Below are 20544 nucleotides of genomic sequence, written 5' to 3'. Positions count from 1 at the left end.
AAATACACAAAAACGCCTAACCCATCAATTTTATTGTCTCTTTAGACGTTAAAAGGATTACTCATCCTCATTTTTAATTTGTCTTATGCAACATGATGTGGTGTGATGCGTACATTTATATCTGCTTGACTAGGCATTATTTTCTATAGGCCAATGTCCTTTCCAAATGTCACTCATTCATTGCTACAACCAGTTTTTTAAACCATATGCTAATACCCAATCTGTTTGTATTCATATGTGAATTAGATGCATCAATTATTTACAAATTGATCCATAGTTTGTCGTAGTACGCATGCAGTTTGCTAACATTTGATTTGGGGTCTAAGCACCTTGATTAATGTAAATTAGTTTGAAGTCAAAAGTTTTTTTTTTTTTTTAATTTTCTAGCCGATGTTGATGTAAAATAGAAAAAAAAAAAAAAAAAAAACCTCGTCTTACGTCATACAATTAAAAAATCACAACAATAGAATTAATTTAATGATTTTGGGAGATTGTTGTAGTAAGTTCTTGAATTCTTGATTAGAATTAGAACTGTTAATGGTGGGCTTTGAAATATTCTTGTCCACATAATTTATATCGTAATCTTGTGACTGAAATTGAAGTAACAATCTTATAATAATTAAATGCTCAGAATCTAGGTAACAAAAATCCTTGTTCTAGATATGTAGGCTTGGGGCTATTGATGTTTCAACTCCAAAATGCATAATCACAGTTGGCCACTAGCTAGCTAGGACAATAATTTGAGATGATCATATTGGATTAGTTATTCATGTGTACACGTAAAACACACGTAAAGGACATTGAAAAATCTTACACGACATTCTAGGTAATTAAATTTTTAAAAAGAATGAAATCTTTTTGTTTTAAGATCGGTGTGATCAAAGTGGGATCACTTTACAGATGGAGAGGATGTTTATATCATTAGAGCACTTAGTGTTGTAGTTAATTTCAAGCTACAAACTCCACCTTACATTTGTCCTTCACAGTGTCAAATAAATTTGCAAGAGGCATTTGTTTTTCTTGAGAACTCACAACCTTGTTCATGATGTTAGAAATTGCACCATTACTATTTGGAATGATTAAAAATATTCAGGTACCTAGAATAATTTGATTTTCTTGTCAGAGGTGAAAAATAAAGGGTTAAGACTATTCGAGACTATTTGTTGAAAGACCCACCGATACTCAAGTCAGTATAGATGAAGGGCATGGAGGAATACTGCCATAAAAGAGAGGAAAGAGAATAGAGAATAGAGAATAGAGAATAGAGAATAGAAAAAATATATTCAGTTAAATTTTAGAGTAACTATTAGGTATTTATTGACTTAGACCCATGTAGCTAGGATTTTGGAGTTGGCCTTCTCTTCATAATATGTATCTTGGCTTTAAGTTACTTTAATTCAATACACTATACCTAAGCTCGACATAGACTCAGTGCCAAGCTTGACTTTGGGCTCTATTGTAGGCCTAGTTGGGACATTGGGCTTTTGTTTGCGTGGGTGACATGGTAATGTGAGTCAAAATTTAAAGAGTCTGATAAAGTTTGCCTACCTCAAGGGACCCCACTTCCTTGGTTCGATGAAGTTAGATTAAGAAAGTAGAAGAAATGCCTCCCTTTTTGTTGGGGTCACAAGCTTTGTTCTATGCTGTATTTGACCTATAAATAAAGGTTTAGAAGCTTAAGGTTTGTGTTGTTGGAATGAAATCGACTGAGGTTTGATATACTCGTGCTCTATATGAAATTTTGTAGATGTTAAGATTCACAACACTTTAGTTATATATACGAGTTTGAAGCGCTAAGTGTTCGAAGTATGAGGGTTGAGTTGCACCACAAACAATTGTGTAATATTTTAAACAAATTGGTGGTTTTCCTCTCAACAATTGAGGGCCTAATCAAATTCTCCCACATCAACTAATCTTTTAAAATTACATTAAGTGAAATTATTAGTTATACATAATAACCTATAAACTACAGACATCAAATAAACACATAAAAATGTTTGGGATTGACCATAGTAATTTCAAAATAGACATGGTGCAAAAGCAATTTTCAATTGCAAACTCTATTTTATAAAATATAATAGAGTAAATTACATTGATAATCCCTAAGGTTCGAGAAAATTTAGAGGACTATTCATCAATTTTAAGAAATTAGAGGACCTTTTTTAAGGTTTAACACTTGCATTACTTAGTGCTCTTATCATTAAATAATGACAGTTAAAAATTTTAAAATGCCAAAAATACTTTTCCCTCCTTCCCCCTCTTCTTAAATAACCTAATTACAAATTTGCTTTTTCCATTAAGAATTAAAATTTGCAAACATTGTCTCCATTTGCAAAGTGGGATCACTTTACAAATGGAGACAACATTTACACATCATTATAGCACTTAGTGTTGCTGTCAATTCTAAAGAAACTCCACCTTACATTTGCCAAATAAATTTGTAAAAGTCATTTGTGTATCTTGAGAACTCACAACACTCTTCACGATACTAGAAATTGCACCATTACTATTTGGATTGATAAAAAATATTGAGGCAGCTAGAATAATTTGATCTTTTTGTCAGAGATGCAAAATAAGGGATTAGGGCTATCTAAGACCATCTACTATAAGGCTCTCTAATGCTCAAGTCAGTAGTGGTAAAGGGCAAGGAAGGAGGTTGCCATACAAGAGAAGAAAGAGAATAAAAAATAAATAATAGATAAAATAGGTTCAGTTAAGTTTTAGAGTGAATATTAGGTATTTATCGACTTGAACCCATGTGGCTAGGGTTTTGGAGTTGGCCCTCTCTTCATTATATGTATCTTGGCTTTAACTTGGACTCTCCTTCAAAACACTATATCTAAGCTCGACATAGACTCTATGCCAAGCATGACTTGGGCTCTACAGTGGGCATAATTGGGACCTTGGGTTTTTCTTTGTGTGGGTGACATGGTAGTATGAGTTAACATTTAGAGGGCCTAATAAAATTTGCTTGCATCAGGGGACCCCACTTCCTTGGTTTGATGAAGTTGGATTAAGGAAGTAAAAGAAATCTCCCTTTTTGTTGGGGTCACAAGCATACATTTGACCTATAAATGAAGGTTTAGAATCTTAGGGTTTGTGTTGTTGGAATGAAATCGACTAAGGTTTGATATACTTGTGCTCTATAAGAAAATTTGAGTATGTTAAGGTCCACCACATTTAGCTATGTATTAGAGTTTGAAGCGTCAAGTGTTCAAAGTATAGGGGTTGAAATGTCAAAGATAGTCATACCTGCATAAGAATATGCAATATTTTAAACAAATGTGTGGTTTTCCTCTCAACATTTGAGGACCTAGTCAAATTCTCCCACATCAATTATGTTTTAAAATTACATTAAGTGAAATTATTAGTTATACATAATAGCCTATAAACTACAAACACCAAATAAACACAGAAATGTTTGGGATTGTCCATAAGGTGCTTTAAATTCTAATTTCAAAAGACACATGCGGTAAAAGCAATTTTCAATGGCAAAATCTATTTTATAAAATATTATAAAGTAAATTACATTGATAATTCTTAAGGTTAGAGACAATTCAGGGGACTATTAATCAATTTTAAGAAATTATAGGACCTTTTTAAGGTTTAAAACTTGCATCGTATAGTGCCCTTATCATTAAACAATGATAGTTAAAATTTTCAAAATCTCAAAAATACCTTTCCCCCTCTTCACGAATAACCCAATTACAAATTTGCATTCTTCTTTTAAGGATTAAAATTTGCAAATGTTATCTCCATTTGCAAAGTGGAATCACTTTACAAATAGTGACAACATATATACCATTACAACACTTAGTGTTGTAGTCAATTCCAAGGTACAAACTCCACCTTACATAGTGCCAAATAAATTTGCAAGAGCCATTGTTTTTCTTGACAACTCACAACATTGTTCATGATGCTTGAAATTGCACCATTACTATTTGGATTGATAAAAACAATGGCTTGAATAATTTGATCTTTTCGTCATAAGTGCAAAATAACGGTTTAAGGCTATCCGAGACCATTTGCTGAAATGACCCTTGATGCTCAAGTCATTATAGATGAAGGGCATGGAAGGAGGTCAACATAGGAGGGAAGAAAGAGAATACATAATAAATAATAGATGAAATAGGTTCAGTTAAGTTTTAGAGTGAATATTAGGTGTTTATCAACTTGAACCCATGTAGCTAGGGTTTTGGAGTTGACCCTCTCTTCACGATATGTATTTTAGCTTTTTAGCTTTAACTTGCACTTTTTTTCAATACATTATAGGACATAGACTCTATGCCAAGCTTGACTTGGTCTTTACAGTGGGCCTAATTGGGACCATGGGCTTTTCTTTGTGTGAGAGACATGGTGGCATGAGTCAACATTTAGAAGGTTTGATAAAATTTCCTTGCATCAGGAGACCCTATTTCCTTGCTTCAATGAAGTTGGATTAAGGAAGTAAAAGAAATGTCTCTTTTTTTGTTGAGGTCACAAACTTCGAGGTATGCTACATTTGACCTATAAATGAAGGTTAAGAAGCTTAGGGTTTTTGTTGTTGGAATGAAATCAATTGAGGTTTGATATATTTGTGTTCTATAAGAAAATTTGAAGATGTTAAGGTACACCACACTTTAATTATATATGAGGGTTTTATGAGCAAAGTATTCGAAGTATAAGGGTTGAAATGTCAAAGATAATAACAATTGCATATGACTGTATAATATTTTAAACAAATAAGTGGTTTTCCTCTCAATATCGCTCAAATTCTCTCACATCAACAATATTTTAAATTACATTAAGTGAAATTATTAGTTAAACATTATAAACTATAAACTATAGACACCAAATAAACACATAGAAATGTTTGAGATTGACCATAGGATGCTTTAAATTCTAATTTCAAAAGAGACATGGTGAAAAAACAATTTTCAATTGTAAAATCTATTTTATAAAATATTGTAAAGTAAATTACACTGATAATCCTTAAGGTTAGAGAAAATTCAGGGGACTATTCATCAATTTTAAGAAATTATAGGATCTCCTTTAAAGTTTAAAACTTTCATTACTTAGCACCCTTGTCATTAAAGAATGACAGTTAAAAATTTCAAAAAGGCAAAAAGACCTTTTTTCCCCTTCCCTCTCTTCACGAATAACCTAATTACAAAATTACATTCTTCGTTAAGGATTAAAATTTGCTAATGTTGTCTCCATTTGCAATGTGGATCACTTTACAATTGGCGACAACATTTATATCATTACAACACTTAGTGTTACAATCAATTCCAAGGTAAAAACTCTACCTTACATTTGTCCATTGCAGTGCCAAATAAACTTGCAAAGGCTATTTGTTTTTGTTTTTCTTAAGAACTCACACCAGTGTTCATGAAGCTAGAAATTACACCACTACTATTTGGATTGATAAAAAATATTGAGGCAGTTAAAATAATTTGATCTTTTTGTTAGAGGTGCAAAATAAGGGGACAAGGCTATTTGAGATCATCTGTTGAACAAACCCTCTAATCCTCAAGTTAGTATAGATGAAAGACATGAAAGGAGGCCACCATAGAATGGAAGAAAGAGAATAAAGAATAAATAATTGAGAAAATAGGTTCAATTAAGTTTTAGAGTGAATATTAGGCATTTATCAACTCGAACCCATGTAACTAGGATTGTGGAGTTGCCCCTCTCTTCATGATATGTATCTTAGCTTTAACGTGGACTCTCTTTAGATACATTATGTTTAAGCTCAATATATACTCTATGTTGAGCTTGACTTAGGCTTTATAGTGGGCCAAATTGGGACCTTTGGTTTTTCTTTGCATGGGTGACATGGTAGTATGAGTCAACATTTAGAGGGCTTGATAAAATTTCTCTGCATCAGGAAACCCTACTTCCTTGGTTTGATAAAGTTGGAGTAAGGAAGTAAAAGAAATGTCTCCATTTTTGTTGGGGTCACAAGCTTTAAGGTATGCTACATTTGACTTATAAATGAAGGTTCAGAAGCTTAGGGTTTGTGTTGTTGGAATGAAATCGATTGAGGTTTGATATACTCGTGCTCTATAAGAAAATTTTGAAGATGTTAAGGTCTACCACAATTTAGCTATGTACGTGAGTTTGAAGTGCTAAGTGTTCGAAGTACAAGGGTTGAAATGTCGAAGATAGTCGCACTTGCATATGATTGTGCAATATTTTAAACAAATGGATGGTTTTCCTCTCAACATTTGAGGGCTTTGTCAAATTCTCCCGCATCAACTGTATTTTAAAATTATATTAAGTGAAATTATTAGTTAAACATAATAGCCTATAAACTACAGACACCAAATAAACACATAAAAATGTTTGGGATTGACTATAGGATGCTTTAAATTCTAATTTCAATGAAGGCATGGTGCAAAAGCAATTTCCAATTGCAAAATCTATTTTATAAAATATTATAGAGTAAATTACACTGATAGTCCTTAAGGTTGGAGGAAATTCAAGGGACTATTCATCAATTGTAAGGAATTATAGGACATATTTTAAGAGTTAAAACTTGCATTACCTTTATTGTTAATCAATGACAGTTAAAATTTTTAAAATGCCAAAAATACCTTTCCCTCCTTCCCCTCTTCATGTATAACCCAATTACAAATTTGTCTCCATTTGCAAAGTAGGATCACTTTACAAATGGATACAACATTTATATCCTTATAGCACTTAGTGTTATAGTCAATTCCAAGGTACAAACACCATCTTAAATTTCTTTTTGATAGTGCCAAATAAATTTGTGAAGGCCATTTGTTTTTCTTGAGAACTCACAGTACTATTCATGGTGCTAGAAATTGCAACATTAGTATTTGGATTGATAAAAAATATTGAGGTAACTATAATCATTTGTTCTTTTTGTCAAAGGTGCAAAATAAAGGTTTAAGGCTATCAAAAACCATATGCTGAAATTACAAATGGATACAACATTTATATCCTTATAGCACTTAGTGTTACAGTCAATTCCAAGGTACAAACACCATCTTAAATTTCTTTTTGGTAGTGCCAAATAAAATTGTGAAGCCCATTTGTTTTTCTTGAGAACTCACAGTACTATTCATGGTGCTAGAAATTGCAACATTAGTATTTGGATTGATAAAAAATATTGAGGCAACTATAATCATTTGTTCTTTTTGTCAAAGGTGCAAAGTAAAGGTTTAAGGCTATCAAAGACCATATGTTGAAAGGCCATACTCAAGTTAGTATAGACGAAAGGTATGGAAGAAGGCTGCCATAGAAAGAAAGAAAGAGAATAAAGAAAAAATAATAGAGAAAATAGATTCAATTAAGTTTTAGAGTGAATATTAGGTATTTATCCACTTGAACCTAAGTTGCTAGGGTTTTGGAGTTGGCCCTCTCTTCATGATATGTATCTTAGCTTTAACTTGGAATCTCCTTCAATACCCTATATCTAAGCTCGACATAGACTTGCTAAGCTTGACTTGGGTTCTATAGTGGGCTTAATTGGGACCTTGGGGTTTTCTTTGCGTGGGTGACATTATAGTATGAGTCAACATTTAGAGGGCTAGATAAATTTTTCCTTACATCTGAAGACCCTACTTTCTTGGTTTGATGAAGTTGGAGTAAGGAAGTAGAGGAAATGTCTCCCTTTTTGTTGGGGTCAAAAGCTTCAAGGTATGTTACATTTCACCTATAAATGAAGGTTTAGAACCTTAGGGTTTGTGTTGTTGGAATGAAATGGACTAAGGTTTGATATACTCGTGCTCTATAAGAAAATTTGAGGATGTTAAGGTCCACCACACTTTAGCTATATATGAGAGTTTGAAGCGCTAAGTGTTTAAAGTATAGGGGTTGAAATATCAAAAATAGTCGCACTTGCATACGATTGTACAATATTTTAAACAAATGAGTTGTTTTCCTCTCAACATTTGAGGGCATAGTCAAATTCTCCCATATCAACTATCTTTTAAAATTACACTAAGTGAAATTATTAGTTAAACATAATAGTCTATAAACTACAGACACCAAATAAACACATAGAAATGTTTGGGATTGACCATAGGATGCTTTAAATTTTAATTTCCAAAGGGACATGGTGCAAAAGCAATTTTCAATTGCAAAATCTATTTTATAAAATATTATAGAGTAAATTACACTGATAATTCTTAAGGTTAGAGAAAATTCAGGGGACTATTCATCAGTTTTAAGAAATTATAGGACATCTTTTGAGGTTTAAAATTTGTATTACATAGTGCTTTATCGTTAAACAATGACAGTTAAAATTTTCAAAATGCCAAAAATACCTTTCCCTTCTTAAGGAATAAACCCAATTACAAATTTGCTCTCTTCAGTATGGATTAAAATTTTCAAATGTTGTCTCCATTTGTAAAGTGGGATCACTTTACAAATGGAGACAATATTTATATCATTATAGCACTTAGTGTTGTAGTCAATTCCTTACCAACATACTCCACCTTACATTTTTACCTTACACTGCCAAATAAATTTGTAAAAGCCATTTATTTTTCTTGAGAAATCACAATACTATTCATGATGCTAGAAATTGCAACTTTAGTATTTGGATTGATAAAAAATATTAAAGCAGCTATAATAATTTGATCTTTTTGTCAAAGGTGCAAAATAAAGGTTTAAGGCTATCAAAGATTATCTACTGAAAAGCCTTTTGATGCTCAAGTTAGTGTAGATGAAAGGCATGGAGGGAGGCCACCATAGAAAGGAAGAAAGAGAATAAAGAATAAATAATAGAGAAAATAGGTTCAGTAAATTTTAGAGTGAATATTAAGTATTTATCAATTTGAACCCATGTAGCTAGGGTTTTGGAGTTGGCCCTCTCTTCACGATATGTATCTTAGCTTTAACTTGTACTCTCCTTTAATACACTATATCTAAGCTCGACATAGACTCTATGCCAAGCTTGACTTGGGCTCTACAGTGGTCCTAATTGAGACCTTGGGTTTTTCTTTACGTGAGTGACATGGTAGTATGAGTCAATATTTAGCGGGCCTAATAAAATTTTCTTGCATCAAGAGATCCCTATTTCCTTGGTATGATGAAGTTGAATTAAGGTAGTGGAAGAAATGCCTCGCTTTTTGTTGGGGTCACAAGCTTCGAGGTACGTTACATTTGACCTACAAATAAGGTTCAGAAGCTTAGGATTTGTGTTGTCGGAATGAAATGGACTGAGGTTGATATACTCATGCTCTATAAGAAAATTTGAGAATATTAAGGTCTGCCACACTTTAGCTATATATGAGAGTTTGAAGTGCTAAGTGTTCAAAGTATAGGGGTTAAAATGTCAAGGATAGTTGCACCTGCATATGACTGTATAATCTTTTAAACAAATGGGTCGTTTTGCTCTCAACATCTGAGGGCTTGGTCAAATTCTCTGGTATCAACTATCTTTTAAAATTACATTAAGTAAATTATTAGTTAAATATAATAGCTTATAAATTACAAACACCAAATAAATGCATAGAAATGTTTGGGATTGACCATAAGATGCTTTAAATTCTAATTTGAAAATAGACATGGTGCAAAAGCAATATCCAATTGCAAAATCTATTTTATAAAATATTATAGAGTAAATTGCATTGATAATCCTTAAGGGTAGAGGAAATTTAGTAGACTATTCATCAATTTTAAGAAATTATAGGACCTCCTTTTAAGGTTTAAAACTTGCATTATTTAGTGCCCTTATCGTTAAATCATGACAGTTAAAATTTTTAAAATACCAAAAATACATTTCCTTATCTTTAGGAATAATCCAATTACAAATTTGCATTCTTCGTTAAAGATTAAAATTTGCAAATATTGTCTCCATTTGCAAGTGGGATCACTTTACAGATGGATACAACATTTATATCATTATAGCACTTAGTGTTGTAGTCAAATCCAAGGTACAAACTCCACCTTACATTTTTTCCTTTCAGTGCCAAACAAATTTGCAAAAGCCATTTGTTTTTCTTGAGAACTCACAATACTATTCATGATGTTAGAAATTGCAACATTAGTATTTGGATTGATAAAAAATATTGAGGTAGCTATAATAATTCAATCTTTTTGTCTGAGGTGCAAAATAAGGGTTTAAGGCTATCAAAGACCATTTGCTGAAAGGCCCTTTGATGTTCGAGTTAGTGTAGATGAAGGGCATGGAAGGTGGTTGTCATGGAAGGGAAGAAAGAGAATAAAGAATAAATAATAGAAAAAATAGGTTCAGTAAATTTTAGAGTGAATATTAGGTATTTACCAACTTGAACCCATGTAGCTAGGGTTTTGAAGTTGCCCCCTCTTCATGATATGTATCTTAGTTTTAATTTGGATTCTCTTTCAATGCATTATATCTAAGCTTGACATAGAAACTTGAATTGGGCTCTACAGTGGGCCTAATTGGGACCTTGGGTTTTTCTTTGTATGGGTGTCATGGTGGTATGAGTCAACATTTAGTGGGCCTAATAAAATTTCCCTACATCAAGACCCCTACTTCCTTGGTCTGATGAAGTTGTATTAAGGAAGTAGAAGAAATGTCTTCTTTTTTATTGAGGTCACAAGCTTCGAGGTATACTACATTTGACCTATAAATGTAGGTTTAGAAGTTTCGGGTTTGTGTTGTTGGAATGAAATTGACTGTGGTTTGATATACTCGTGCTCTATAAGAAAATTTGAGGATATTAAGGTCCACCACACTTTAGCTATAGATGAGAGTTTGAACCGCTAAATGTTCAAAGTATAGGGGTTGAAATGTCAAAAATAGTTGCACTTGCATACGACTGTGCAATCTTTTAAACAAATAGGTGGTTTTTCTCTCAACATACGAGGGGCTGATCAAATACCCTACACCAATTATCTTTAAAAGTTATATTAAATGAAATTATTAGTTAAAAATAATAACTTATAAACTAAATACACATATAGAAATATTTGAGATTAATCATAGGATGCCTTTAAAGTCTAATTTCAAAAGAGACATGGTGTAAAAGTAATTTCCAATTGCAAAATCTATTTTATAAAATATTATAAAGTAAATTACATTGATAATCCTTGAGATTAGAGAAAATTTAGGAGACTATTCATCAATTTTAAGAAATTATAGGAGAGTTTTAAAATTTGTATTATTTAGTGTCCTTATCGTTAAACTGTAACAGTTAAAATTTTTAAAATACTAAAAATATCATTTCTGATCACTTTTCTGTTTTCACCAATAACCCAATTACAAATTTGGATTCGCAAACGTCGAGTTGTCCGACACAGACTGCACAACATATATATATATATATATATCTATTGAATAAAGATTATCATAAAGATTAAAAATAATGATAGAGCAAGATGTTGAAGTTTGAGCTGTACTACAATTACAATATACAAAAGGTACGTAATCTACAATGAACTGAACAAATGAAGCGTCAGCTTTTATATTCTAATACGTGAGAGAAGATAGAAGGCTGGTTAAAGTGGTTTATAATTTAAAATATATGTCATTATCACATCATTTGATAATCATTTTTGAGATGATCTCATCATCCCTATAAATTAATTAATTAATTTGGTACAAAGCAGCATGCCATCTTTTTTCTTTTTTGGGTTTTTTGATGAGTTTTCTTTTCTTTTTTTTTTTTAAGAACTAAAAACATTCAGATTGTTTGGGATGAGAAGTCAAAAAAAGGTTCTCTCTTTTTAAATAAAAGTATTATTTTTTGGGGTGTTTAGACAAATTTAAAAAAAACATTTTTATTAGCAACAAAATGTTATTCTGTTGGTGGTTGATGTAAAAATTTAGAGTTTTTGTTGTGAGACAAAAAAATTAAAATTATTCTTAGAGAAAATTACGCTCAGCTAACATTTAAAAGTTATTAAATAGTATCAACTATATATTAACTGCACAAACTTAACTTTTTTGTTAATTCTTTTTCTATTAGTTTTGTTGTTAAAAAACACTTTTACTAATTAATTACTGACCAAATACAGATAATAAATTAAAGAATGAAAATGAGCTAGCCAATCACCACCAAAGTTTAACTGTTTTCTTTTAAATAATACTTTTGAAAGTTATTTCCAAAAATTTATCTCAGCAGCATACCTGCTCAAATTCAGAAAATAATAAAATATACGAGTATTGGCTTTGGAATCATCATAATGATACACCAATAAGAACTGCATCAAATCAAAATCTATTCTAGATCTTTCATTTTAAAGAATTATAAGAATAAAACCCCACATAGAACAGCCAAAGAGAGCCTGCCCTTTTCAAGTTGTTAAGCAATTGTTGTGTGGGGGGGCGACTCAAGAGACTAGAGAGAGAGAGAGAGAGGGGGATGGAATCGAGCTGCAGACAAGACGACAAGACAAATGGATGATTAGGCCGGCGCCCGACCTCTCTCATGTCTACTTTCATTTCTTATTTTTCGAATTATGGGTTCTTCTATTATATTAATCAACACTAAATTTAATGTTTTAAAGCTTTATCATATTTATTTATGTTATATTTTAAAAATAATTTTTATTCAAAATCTTTTTATTTGTTATGTATTCATTCTCAATGTCGTCCCTCATCTGATCTCAAATCATTACCATTTCTTTCACCACCTTTCTCTGCTTTTCTACATCCACTACGGATCTCTTTCATTTCATTTCTAATTAAATATATATATTTGTTTGTTTATGTATATAATAAGGAAGGGTGAGAAAGAATATTAATATTTCATAGGACTTGTATATATGCAAGACTCTTGAGTGAGTGGGATATATGTGTTTGTTGAGCTCTCTCTTTCCCTCTCTGCTCTCAAGTAGTACTGCTAATTAATTATACATATAAATTGGGGTTCAATAGCAGCGGCGCGCGGCAGAGGAGGAGATCATATCATAGAAGCTTCGACGTTGCAGCAATGGAGTTCGCGGTGGCGAGCTGGGCGGTGGCTGCGGCCATTCTGGGCGGCGCTCTGGTGGCGGTGAGGTGGCTGCTGGGGGAAGTGAACTGGTGGCTGTACGAGAAGAAGCTGGGGGAGAAGAGGTTTTCACTGCCTCCGGGCGATCTGGGCTGGCCTTTCATTGGCAATATGTGGTCTTTCCTCAGTGCCTTCAAATCCGCCAACCCTGATTCCTTCATCTCCTCCTTCATCACCAGGTAGATCATCTCTCTCTCTCCTCTCTCTGTCTCTGTCGCACACACATGCCATGTCTCCCTCCACAACTGCGGTACTGGTGCCAAATTCAGATTGTTTTTGATGGTGATATACTACCCCAGGGCCGTTATAGTAATTTCGAGTCAATATAATTGATTGTTTAGTCCAACTGTCAGGAAAAGATTCGATCTTTCACTCAGTTGGACTATACGGATCGGATTACGTATCAGTAAGTATAGATAATTATTAAGCAACATACACAAAAAGTTTCTAAACTAATGTTGCGACAAGACATTTACAATCATGGGTGATTTTAATAATTCATTTTTATTAGATAATTTATATTAAAGTTGTGCTGTTCTTTAATTTTACAAATATTTCTATTCATGTATATTATGTCTTTGGTTTTTCGGCCTTGAAGTTTATTGCTGAGGTAAAGACAAAAATAAAATGGGCTTCTGCTCCTGACTTCGTGCCACTCAAACGATTATGGGTTTTTTTTTTTGGATTTCATCTGAAGAAAAAAAGAAGAAGATGAAAAACCTTAAAATAAAAGAACTATTGTTTAAACTAGAGTGATTGTTAGAACCACAGCCAAGCGAATTCCAACAGGACAATGTACTCTGCTCACGAGTCCTCCTCCTGGTAATTCAATTCAGAATTTTAATTGTAATTTACGTTGCACATGTGATTACCCAGATTGCCCAACCGGCCAAACTGTATAGTGCCTTTCATCTTTCTTGTCTTGTATTCGTTGCAGCGCGTGTCTCTTAGCTTTTGGAGGAAACTCACATGTCACAAATGATTCATTCGAGAGAATAGCTAGCAGCCCACTTTTGTCATTTTCGCTGCCATCTTCCTAACCCTATACACCCACACGCCAACACCCCCCCATCCACATAATTTATACTAATTTTCCACCTTTTGCTTCTTCTGCCTGACTTCTTATTTACTGAAGAAGAATTTCTTGGGGCTGGCTGATCTTGACGTCGTAATTCATGGCATGTACTGAACTGGGTCTTAATTATAGAGTAATTAGGGTAGATGTTCAAGGGGATATTGTGTGTGTTGTCAGTTTTATTTAATTCATTTGTTGTTTTTGTTTATAAGATTAGATATGGTGAGGGTTGTTTGTCTTGTTTTAGATTTAGAAAATTGGACAACACTTAAACCCAACCATATTTATAAAGTTTTCATCCTAAATTATCATGTCGAGAGGTTTCATAAAAACTTAATAAAGGAGTTATTAAGATTTAAAGGATTCGAATATAAATCCCTATACTCGTTAATACTATCACTCTAATGGTACATTCTATTAGTTCTCATAACAAAACAATAAAATTACTTTTTAGTGATCAAAAGGTCTCAAAGTCTAAATTGTAAAAATAATCTATTTATTCACAAAACTATTATGTACAAATACCATCCTTTTTAACCTTCCCAAAATAAAAAGGCCTTTGTATAAAGTGGAGACGGGCTCTCTATTGCTTTGCTACGTACGCACATATTGGGTGATAGCAACACAAGCATTAGTGAGTGTCATAGAGACTTGTTAGGTCACGGCAGGCACCAGAGGACAAATCAGCCGAAACTAATAGATAATGTTCACTGCGGCCATCGCAGCCTGCTGCACTTGCAGTGGACCAAATTTTGCAACGACTTGATTTTAGGCCAAAGAAAGAAAGATCTTAGTTGAGTGGTCTCCGTCGTCATCTAACCATTAATGGACTTATCGATTGGATTCAACTAATCAACTGTTTGATTGAATAAAGGTGTTCCTTCTTATCAATGTCGGTCTTTTAACTTCAGATAAAAATGATGCTTGAGTTAGGTACTTCACGATTAACGTAGAAATTATTAAATTTTAAGTAAAAGATTAATGAGCTAAAATTCATATAAGAGATAGGTGGTGATGAGATTAAAACTTATGTGGGAGTATAGTGAGTGTGTTGGAATCATATTTTTTCTTTTAAAATTAAAACTAACAAGGTAAAATGCATATAGCCAATCTCATGAAAAAAGAACTGGGTAGCTTAGTTTTGAAAATTTTAATGACGTGGAGATTGAATCGTTTAGCATCATTATCTGTTAATTTTTTGTTAGTGCTAGAATTTGTGGCTCTGATCATGTGAATAAATTGTCGACACACTTATTACATCTAAGAAAGTGATCATGCTTGCACCTTTAGTGCATTGGGAATTCAAACTTTATTAGGAATTTGACTTTCTCTGTTGGTTGCAACCTTTAGCTTGCCATGCTAATTTAACTTGACGTTCATTATTTTCTGTGTCAAGGTGATATGTAGTTCTTAATTATAGAGAATGAATGAATGTTTTTGTCTCATATTCTCTAGCTTCTTGACATATTTGCTTTGGCATCTTGTCTCCAAACTGTTGTCTCGAATCTTCTAGGGGTATCAGCTATCTTCCTTTGTAAGAAGGTGGGTTGGAAATGAGAAGTCTTAAGGTTGATTAACAAACTTCTTTAAAGGCTTTCGGGGTTTGCTTTGAGTCTACTACTCTGTGGAGCAAAGTGACTTCTTCATTCCATATTCGTGGGCTAGGCCCTATTTTTGATTAGAGGGCAACATAAATAGTGCACAACTGAAGTTTGATGTAATTACAACAAGTATATCTAACGATTCAAAAATTACACTGACTATTTTAATGTTCACCAATTGTATTAGATTGTCTCATGCCATTAGATTTATGTTACATGATGGGTACCCCTAGATGGTTTATAAACTTAACCTGAAATACTTAATGTTGGGTTAACGGAAGAGGAGTCGGCTTCATTTCCTAAACGTGCACTGTGATTTCATTAAACCTTATGGCTTTCGAGTGTGATTTGCTCTTAAGTAAAAGATCCAACATCCCCTCCTTTGAATTGAGGACAAATTTGTTGATTCCCTACAAAAATTATAGCTTCATCCAGAAAGTTTTGAATAACCTGCACTTGTCTCTGTTTTGAGCAGAATGGCCGTGGATTTTAGATAATGCGTTTCTAACACTAACTTTTCTGCTTTTGTTCACATTGCTATAAAAAAACGCAATGCAGATATGGCTGCAGTGGCTTGTACAAGGCCTTCATGTTTGGCAATCCAAGTATCATTGTCACAATTCCTGAAGCATGCAAGAGAGTTTTAACAGATGATGAATATTTCAAGCCCGGCTGGCCTAGCTCCACTCTGAAGCTCATTGGGAGGAAATCGTTTATCGGCAGCATTTCCTACGAAGAGCACAAGCGCCTTCGTCGCTTAACAGCAGCACCGGTCAATGGCCCCGAGGCATTGTCCATTTATTTGAGGTATATTGAGGACAATGTGATTTCAGCCTTGGAGAAATGGGCTGGCATGGGACAGATAGAGTTCTTAACTGAGCTTCGGAAGCTCACTTTCAGGATAATTATGTACATTTTCCTGAGCTCGGAGAGTGAGCAAGTGATGGAGGCCTTAGAGAGGGAGTATACAACTCTTAATTATGGAGTTAGAGCCATGGCAATCAATCTCCCCGGATTTGCTTACCATAAAGCGCTCAAGGTGAAGGCATTAGATTTGTTTTGTTTTGGGGGATATCTCTATGAAGACATTTGATAAAACTAGGCATCTTGAAAGCAAGCGATTCAGATACTTCTTGAGCATTGATTTTGATTGTCAATTAAACTTGTCAAAAAATTTTTGCCATATGAGATATAAAAATGTTGAGCTGAAAATTGCAGGCACGTAAAAAGCTTGTCGCTGTCTTTCAATCTATAGTGGATGAGAGAAGGGCGCGAAGAAAGAACAGTCCTTCAACACAGGAGAAAGACATGATGGATGCCCTAATGGACGTTGAAGATGAGAATGGAAGAAAGTTGGATGATGAGGAAATCATTGACATTCTAGTGATGTATCTGAATGCCGGTCATGAATCTTCAGGCCACATCACAATGTGGGCTACCCTCTTTCTCCTGGAGCACCCTGAAGTATTTCAAAGAGCTAAGGTAACCGTCCCTCATTCTAATGCAGACTCATTGTTGGTCAAGACGGCGTTTGGCATAATCTAAGTACAGTCTGGTTTGTTTATCTAATGGTCTAGCTTGATTTCATAACCTTATCAATCAAGCTAACCCGTCTCAAACCGGCCTTGCTTTTACTTTTCTCTAGTAGAACTGTCACATTACTTGTTGCATATAACCCTATTACTCGACCTGAATGTGGTGCATCACTTCATTCTAGGCAGAGCAAGAAGCAATAGTAAGAAACAGGCCACCTACACAGAAGGGATTGACACTTAAGGAAGTAAGAAAAATGGAGTATCTCTCCAAGGTACATGAACACTTTCAAATTTATGGCTTTCAGCCTCTGGTGACTCAATTCACTGTGATCAAATTAAATCAAATTCGGCTCTCTTTGTCTTTAACATTTCCTTGTCTTTCAAAGGTGATTGATGAAACACTTCGCGTGGTGACATTCTCCTTTGTTGTCTTCAGAGAGGCGAAAAAAGATGTCAATTTAAGCGGTTAGTTTCTCCTCTTTTTTTTTTTGTTCCTTCTTGGATTTTGATAAACAAACTACATAATTTGGTTCTCGTGGTATCTGTGATATTATGCCATCAGATTTGTGGAAGGACTTTGAAATGTGTACGAATAAACAAACTCATTTCTTTTCATTTTCCTTTCTGAGAAAATCCCAGTTCAAAACAGTATTAACAAACAACATTTATACACCGTCTTACGATTATCTAACTGCAAATCACATGAGCTTTCAGGCTATACCATTCCCAAGGGATGGAAAGTTTTGGTCTGGTTCAGAAGTGTTCACTTTGACCCCGAAACTTACCCTGATCCTAAGGAATTCAATCCTTCCAGATGGGATGTAAGTTCAACATTACCACCCAGATTTCTGATTCTTCATTCATTAAAAACAGCATAGTTTTGTGAATATGGAGGACATAATATGCTAAAATTCTGTAATTTTGTTGACAGGGATTCACTCCAAAAGCAGGATCTTTCCTTCCCTTTGGAACAGGAAGTAGGATGTGCCCGGGAAATGACCTGGCCAAGCTAGAAATCGCTATCTTCCTACACCATTTTCTTCTTAATTATGAGTGAGTACTTCTATGGCTTCCATTTTGTTCCGTTTGATCACATTTGCATTCAGACATTTGCTAGCTACAGGTGTTCATGCACAATGGTTTCGTAGAATATGAATCTCAATGTGTCATGTCCTTTTCTTTTTAAACATTCATGCAACATAAAATAAGCTAGAATTCATATATGCCATCTCATATAATAGGATAAATATTTGATAAGCTACATATTATATATGCAGGTTTGAACGGTTTAATCCGAATTGTTCTGTGATGTACTTACCACATCAGAGACCTAAAGATAACTGCTTGGGAATAATAAAGAGAGTGTGAGTGTCTCATCTCTGAATGTATAGAGACGACAAAATTTCACACTAATTTTACTTTTGTGAAAATAATCATCAACTTCTTTGCTCAATTTCAAAGGATCTCTGTTAGGATGATCATCAGAAATTGCTGTTGTATGATATTTTAAATTTTCCATTCGTTTACGAGGAAAATGAAATCAGTAAAAATTACTTTAAAATAATGAATTGATTGTAATAAATTACGATATATTAATGACTCTGATATTGTACGATTTTTGAATTGACGTATCATAAAAATGAAATGAAGAGGGACGAGTTAGGTCTTACTCACCCCATCTTAACCCCAATACCTCAACTCATCTTTTGTTTTTTGTTTTTTTTAATCTCATTCTCTATTCCATTCTCACCTTTCCCTTTTCCCAAATGGAATAGGGACTCTCAAAATTTACTTTTTTTATTCTGATTTTATCTCCAAACTTAATTTATGAAAAAATAAAAGCAAATACTTACACAAACAGCATTAAAAAACAGAAGTAGGATTGCGACAAGGAGAGATAACAGTTTGCTAGGAAACCCCCCCCCCTATGTTTAAGTTGATTGATTGTTAAAGCCATGGATCATTGATCTAATTTGTATGATCCAATAGAAAATGGAAGTTTCCTACGAAAACACTGAAAATCTTGGTTAGGACCCGACCGTTTAATTTTACTTCTTTAAAAAATTAACAAAAAAAAGTTAAAAAAAACACCAACTGTAATCATACTTTTGTTTTCATTCAACCATCACCTTCGTCAACCCAACTTTTTTTACAACTAGACGATAATTTTATTCATCAACCCAATATTCAATGACTGACTGAATATCCTCCTCCTTCATTAACCTAATTAATCTCTAGGGATTGAGCAAAACAAAAAAAACAAAATTTATAGAAAATATTTTTAATCTTGATACATTTATTAATTCATTTGATAATATATATATATATATAGACAATGTTTTTATCAAATAAATTCACACTACTATAGGTGTGCCAAATGGCAAAATTAATGGGTAAACTTGTGACTGTTTATATATCAAAATCATGTTTGCTAGCTTATCAAAGCATATATATACTTAATTAATTTGTCTTTTGAACTGACAATTAGTGTAAGCACTTCCGTCCGAATATCTCAACCATCTGATCTATCCGAACGAAAGCGCTTACATAAAGAAAAGAGAAATAGACATAAGATAAAAATACCCTGACATGCATACATACGAAAAATACAACAGTGGAAACAAAACAATATACATGCATGCCCACAAGTACCCTGCTGAAACAACAGTCAAGGAGTATATAAAAATATACAGACACCTGTGTCAACAAATAAAAGATACAAAGAACAACCGGGCACAGTAAAAAATGAGAGTCAGAACTCCTAACAAAACATCAGAGAAGACGAGGGCAATTAACTGTACACCTTACCGACACGGCTGCCTGCTAGGTGGCACGGTCCTCGCCCTCGACTTTTGCTTTACCCTTACCTGGAATGATGGAAAGTAAGGTGAGTTGCAAGACTCAGCAAGTTTATATGAAAAGGAAGGCTGAAAATGAAACAGAAGAGGAGATCACCCCAAATATAGACCCACATGTACACACAAGTCATGTGACGCAACAATGCAACAATGCCGCATAATAAAAACACATACCGGTCCTTGGGGCCCACATAATACACCTGGCACCCAAGTCCCATACCAGCCTGCCGCTGCCCTGAAAGACAACATAAATTTCCAACAAACCTGTGCGCACTGTCCCGGGTCGATACTCCCATCACCCGTATCCCTGCAGGTACTCTCGATAGCCGAGCCATAGGCTCCCTCGGAATGGTACTCCCGTCCGAGAACTAAATACTACCAGTAACCATGCAATGCATATAAAATATAATGGCGTAATGAACATCAATGTGATACAAGATGTCCATACATCCAGGCATCAGGCCACGCTCCGCCCATATAGTAAATCACACGTGATGCATATGCCCGTGCTGGATGCAACCTGACCAATCTAGAATGTCC

At 33.9% G+C, this 20544-nt stretch overlaps 2 protein-coding genes across 2 annotated transcripts in view; one reads left to right on the top strand and one right to left on the bottom strand.

Moving 5' to 3' along the window:
• LOC127801358 (protein NRT1/ PTR FAMILY 7.3-like) overlaps positions 1–12296 on the bottom strand; it is a 71844-nt gene extending 59548 nt beyond the window's left edge. The window contains exon 1 of the mRNA XM_052336377.1: positions 12290–12296. The gene's annotated coding sequence lies outside the window, so the exon portion shown is untranslated. The remainder of the gene's footprint in view (positions 1–12289) is intronic.
• A 275-nt stretch (positions 12297–12571) lies between these two features.
• Positions 12572–18710, top strand: LOC127801359 (ent-kaurenoic acid oxidase 2-like). Its single transcript, XM_052336379.1, has 8 exons — positions 12572–13114; positions 16170–16650; positions 16830–17093; positions 17329–17418; positions 17533–17611; positions 17861–17967; positions 18078–18199; positions 18424–18710. Exons 1-8 carry the CDS (start codon positions 12876–12878, stop codon positions 18512–18514), a joined length of 1473 nt encoding a protein of 490 aa, XP_052192339.1. The 5' UTR covers positions 12572–12875; the 3' UTR covers positions 18515–18710.
• Positions 18711–20544: the final 1834 nt, after the last annotated feature.

The sequence above is a fragment of the Diospyros lotus genome, chromosome 5 (genome assembly GCF_014633365.1).
Source record: "Diospyros lotus cultivar Yz01 chromosome 5, ASM1463336v1, whole genome shotgun sequence".
Taxonomy (NCBI): Eukaryota; Viridiplantae; Streptophyta; class Magnoliopsida; order Ericales; family Ebenaceae; genus Diospyros; species Diospyros lotus.
The sequence above is the reverse complement of the archived record's forward strand: the minus strand, read 5'-3'. Positions and strand labels throughout refer to the sequence as shown.

Coding starts and splice junctions, on each gene's coding strand:
- LOC127801359 (XM_052336379.1), top strand. CDS start 12,876: ATGGAGTTCGCGGTGGCGAGCTGGGCGGTGGCTGCGGCCATTCTGGGC. Junction 13,115..16,169: donor ATCTCCTCCTTCATCACCAG/GTAGATCATCTC, acceptor AACGCAATGCAG/ATATGGCTGCAGTGGCTTGT. Junction 17,612..17,860: donor AAAAGATGTCAATTTAAGCG/GTTAGTTTCTCC, acceptor ATGAGCTTTCAG/GCTATACCATTCCCAAGGGA.